Below are 5,471 nucleotides of genomic sequence, written 5' to 3' on the forward strand. Positions count from 1 at the left end.
TTTAACTAGGAAACACTGTCCAGTTAGATGAACTTCTTCAAAGAACACTTCTCAGAACAAAACCTCAATACTCTGGTTATCTCTCCTTACTCCTGAATGAGTAGAAAGTCTTCTTTTATCTCCTTGCATGTTGCTGGGTTCTTCTTCCAAGATCAACACCTTGAGCCTTGAGCTTCACCAACCCACAGATTCACTTTTTCTCATTAAACCTTAGAGTAGAAACTTTGCTTCTGACTTTCTCATCTTGACCGAAAGCCATAAAGCAGCAACCACAAGAGTCTTCCAATGGTCAACTTAATCTGAGTCCTTGAACACCAACTTGGTTCCCAAGACTTGTTTGAGACTGTGGATTTACAGCCGAGAGGAACAGAAATCCTCTTTTTCATATAGCTCAAAACGGAGATACAGAGAGTTGAAGATGAAGAAAAGAAAGTGTGTTGCATGCAAGAGGAAATGGATTACCTTGAGCTTTCTTTTCTTTTCTTGATATGGGTGATTAGACCTTACCCTTCTTTGCTTAACCTTCTCTTTCCTTCTTCTTTCATGACTAGCTTAGTGACTAAGCTCTCTTTCTTACTTTTTCTAAGTTCAGTGATTTGACTGAGACAGAGAAGAAAGGAACGTTGCTTTGGAAGCAATGAGAGAGAGTGAAGACTTCAATCTTGTATGAGAAGCTTGGTGGGATCAGCTTGAATTGATGGACACGGGCTTGGATCGGTTTTGATTTGCTTGGCCCGTTGGTTCCTTTCTTTGTTTCTTTTGGGCTCTACTTGATTAACCAGCCCATTAGCCTTGATGTTCTTATTCCAATTTGGGCTGCTTGATTTAATTTTGGCATGCAACAATTTATAAATAATTAGCAACATATAATTATTAACACTCAACACTAATTATTTATTTTACCCAAAAATAATATTTGTCATCACTAATTAATTTAGTTAATTTTTTAACTCAACAAAATTAAAAAAATAAAAAATATAGAAAATTTAGTAACAAAAAATACATAAATTTATTGTGAAGCTGAATATGAAATAGTTATGAGACAAATTAAAAAATATAAAAATTCCTAATTAGAAAATACAAAAATGTTTGCTACAAAAAGACAAAAATTTCTTAAAAAAGAGGAATTCAATTTGATATATGTCCTTCTTAAATAAACATAAAAATAAAAAATTATGTGTTTTCTTCCAAAATTTAGTATTTATTATAAAGAGTTTTCTATTTTATCATCAAAGAAGAGAAGAAAATATAAACAAAATACATTTCTGTGTTTTTATTAAAATGTCTGTGTTTTTTTCTTAATGTTTGTTATAAGAAATTTTGTCCTTGAAATTAAAAAAGAACGAAAAACATAAAAGAAAAAAAAGAAAGAGAAAAAAAAAATCAATTAGTATTTATTATAAAATTGACTTGTAGATCAATATATACTACACTGGTCCTATATTATGAATTCCATTGTTTAGTATCATATCATATACATATACATATACATATACATATACGTATACATGTCTACTAATATATGTAATGAATTTGTTAGTTTCTTGAAGTTGTGGACAGCGCGTATAGACGAGTAGTCAAAGTTGATTGAGTATCTATCTACCAGATTCATATATAACTTAGCATGGCAGGATGATGGCCCCACTTAATGACTTAAACATAAATTAATGAGTGTATTATCCTTGTGATAATAGTTAAAACATTTTTAAAGGAAAAAGCTACGCACTCCATTTTATTCTTCTCTCCCTCTAAATTTGTATGCATTTGAAAAATCAGTTTGCACCAACTCCAACTTCTCTCGATTCTTTTTCCCTCCTCATAATTTTCATTCACTATAAATACCGATTCCCCATCACAATGCTAACGCAATCAGATCAAGTCTCAAACCTTCTCCTTCAACTGCTACTCTCTCATTATTCCCCTTCATGGCCAACTCTGTGAGCTTTCTTTTGCTTCTTTCTTTACTAGCCTTTGCTCCCTGCTGCCTCTGCACCAAGAAACTAGGGGGGTTCCTGTACCCGCAATTCTATGACTTTTCGTGCCCGGCAGCTCAAGAGATAGCCAAGTCCATCCTTGCCAGAGCATTCCAGAAGGAACCTCGAATCGCAGCTTCGCTTCTCCGGCTTCACTTCCATGACTGTTTTGTCAAGGTCTCTCATCTAGTTTTATTAATTTTTTATTTTTCTGTTTCCTGCAGTATTTGAAAACACTTGACTAAGCAGACGAAGAAACTAACCACTCAACTAATTCAAATTGGTTATCTAGTTTTATTGATAGCATTTGGCTTCTGTCTTCTACCGAAACCAATATATTTTTTTGGCTCCAATCTTAAGAAGTTTTTTTCTTTGTGTCCATTGTCTCTATTTCTGTTTGAAACATTATTAATACTATATAATATTTTTTAAACTATATATTCTTCCTCAAATGCGTGATTGATGGTTGCAACATTGCATACGCAGGGATGTGATGCTTCAATATTGTTAGACAGCAGCGGATCCACGGTGAGCGAGAAGGGATCGAATCCTAACCGTAACTCAGCTCGAGGATTTGAAGTGATTGATGAGATTAAATCCGCATTGGAGAAAGAATGCCCTCAAACAGTGTCTTGTGCTGACATTTTGGCTATTGCTGCTAGGGACTCAACTGTTATTGTAAGTTTGTAACACTTCCTTTTGCTTTCTAGTTTCTACACTCACATTTATATACTATTTCCAATCATTTCAGCCTTGTTATCAATTAATATCTCCATTAATTTTTATTTATCAATAATTAATTTTTGGTGAAAACTCATATCTAGTTTGACTTCATATGAAGCTGTTAATTAAGAATCGTTAAATAACAATTTAGTTAAATATGTCAAATTATTTAACAGTTTTCAACTAACAATTTCACATAAAAATAAATTTATGTGAGTCTTCACCTTAATTTTTTTAAAACTTAAAATATATAGAAGTAAAGGTTACTTGAACGTTCCATGTTTTTTTAAAAAAATACATTTTTTATTCCTAATATTTTTAAATTTATTCATCAAGATATTTTATAATGTATTCTTTTAAATGTATGATTGAATTAATTATGAAACATTAGGAAAAAATAGAAACCATTTAAATTTTGAAAAAAAAATTAAGTCTTGTGGCAAACGTCAAACCTTAAAAGTAAAAGATATTTTTGTTAAATTATAAACAATATATAAACTAATTTTTAGTATGTACATAATAATTTAAAAAAAATGACATTTTTATTCATTAATTTGAAATTTTGGTATATTTGTAATTCAAAAATGTTATAGGTACGAATTACTGATGTTATCTATATATTTTATACGAATTATTGAATTTATAATTAATTTTGTGTGGATATATATCATGATTTTTATTTTAATAAGAGTCGTTCAAGAAAATCATTAATTATTGCTACTCATTTTTGTACACAGAGTGGTGGACCAAGTTGGGAAGTACCTTTGGGGAGAAGGGACTCTTTGGGTGCAAGCCTAAGTGGCTCCAACAACAACATTCCTGCCCCAAACAACACATTCCAGACCATCCTAACCAAATTCAAGCTTCAGGGGCTTGACATTGTTGATCTTGTTGCTCTGTCTGGTACACTCCTTCAACTTATCTAATTCTTTTGTGTATTATGTTAACCCACGGATAATTGAAATTGTTAGGCTATCTATATCAAGTATCAACATATGCTCTGTATTTCAAAAGTTTAACTGCATAGTGACACATGAATTGGTTCTAATATCTAATACAAACCATAGTTACATGAATTCGCCAGTTAGGTACTGTAGTGTGTATCAATTCATCCGTATCGCGTACTAATTCATCTACCTACCAGAACGTTATATACTTATATATATATTTTTCAAATAAAATATTTTACATATAGCGTATTGTATACCGTGCAACTATGATACAAACATAATATAATTAATTTATGTGTAATTGTTATAGGAAGTCACACAATTGGGAACTCTCGGTGCACCAGCTTCAGGCAAAGGCTCTACAACCAAACAGGCAATGGCGTTGCAGACTTCACTCTCGACCAAAACTACGCATCGGAATTGCGAGATCGGTGTCCAAGTTCCGGTGGTGATCAGAACCTGTTCTTTCTAGACTATGTCAGTCCAATCAAATTTGACAACAGCTACTTTAAGAACTTGCTTGCATACAAGGGCCTTTTAAACTCTGACCAAGTCCTCTTGACAAAGAACGAAGAGTCTGCAGAGTTGGTTAAGAAGTATGCCGAAAACAACGATATTTTCTTTGAACAATTCGCCAAGTCCATGATCAAGATGGGAAATATTTCTCCTCTAACTGGGTCCAGGGGAGAGATCAGAACCAACTGCCGAAAGATTAATGCTTATTACTGAGACATTATTGATTTTTCATTGTCGTATAAAGCCACTTGTGAAGACTGCACTTTCTTTGTTCTTTTTTCATTTATTTTCTTTTTTTTCTTGTGAAGATGTTGTTCTTCTCATTTATGACAGATGATGAAGCAACTACCCTTGTTGCGCTGTTGGAGAAACATGTGTGTTGGGTTATTTAGAATTTTGATTACATTCTTTTTCGTGGAATTTGTGTGTCGGCTATCCAGTAATCATATATCTACATGTAAAGAAATCATTATCTTTTTCACTCTCCCGTCAATCAAATTGTGAGCAACATAACTAAACAACCTTATTATTAGATGATTAATTATTCTTTTCAGACTTAAAAAAATTGAAACTGAACTACGGAAAACCAGAAATAAGACTTTTTTTCATAGTGTTTCAAAAAGAAACCTATTTAGAGGAGAAAAGAGAGAAGAGTAGGCCACTCATAAACCAATTTTCGTAGCTATTTTTTCTACCTTTCCTTTTCTGAAATTGCAGCATATATAGGTAGTTTATTTTAATACAAATAATGTGGAAGGGGTGTGATTTTCTACTTGTTTGGTAGTTGCAATGTTGTTTTTGTGCTTGTCCTTTCTGCTCTATACAGGATTTAGATGGGTGTACTATTCAACCGGTGTGTTCTAGGAAGCGCCCCTTCGGAAGGGGCGTCCCACTCGTCGCTTGTTTTTTGATTTCGTGGCATTATTGAAAATTAACACGTGACGGTGTACCTGACAGACTCGCGAAATGAGAAAAAAAGAGAAACCTATAATGATGGAGATCCTATTTTGTGTTAATTATATTTGTTACGGAAGTATTTGTGGTAGAAATATGATATAGAAGTATTATATGGATAGCATTTAAATATTTTTTGGTGAATAATATTATTTTTTTTGTCAGAAAAGATGACATGTTTAGCTGGGCTTTGTAATTTTTTTTGAGTTGGGCTTTCTAGTAGGTGGCTGCAAAAATATTTTTTAATTGTGATGTAGAATAAAATTTTAAAAGTGGATTACCGAAAAATAAATGTTTGAAAGCGTTTGGTTTCTTCATGTAATATAGATTTAAATTGATGGTAGATTCAAGAAAA

At 32.4% G+C, this 5,471-nt stretch overlaps 1 protein-coding gene across 1 annotated transcript; it reads left to right on the plus strand.

The window, feature by feature from the left end:
* The first annotated feature begins 1,693 nt into the window (after window positions 1-1,693).
* On the plus strand, window positions 1,694-4,582 carry LOC107625470 (Peroxidase superfamily protein). Its single transcript, XM_016328124.3, has 4 exons — window positions 1,694-2,150; window positions 2,460-2,651; window positions 3,434-3,599; window positions 3,957-4,582. Exons 1-4 carry the CDS (start codon window positions 1,926-1,928, stop codon window positions 4,373-4,375), a joined length of 1,002 nt encoding a protein of 333 aa, XP_016183610.1. The 5' UTR covers window positions 1,694-1,925; the 3' UTR covers window positions 4,376-4,582.
* Window positions 4,583-5,471: the final 889 nt, after the last annotated feature.

This window comes from Arachis ipaensis, chromosome B1 (assembly GCF_059453495.1).
Source record: "Arachis ipaensis isolate K30076 ecotype BB chromosome B1, ASM5945349v1, whole genome shotgun sequence".
In the NCBI taxonomy this organism is placed as follows: Eukaryota; Viridiplantae; Streptophyta; class Magnoliopsida; order Fabales; family Fabaceae; genus Arachis; species Arachis ipaensis.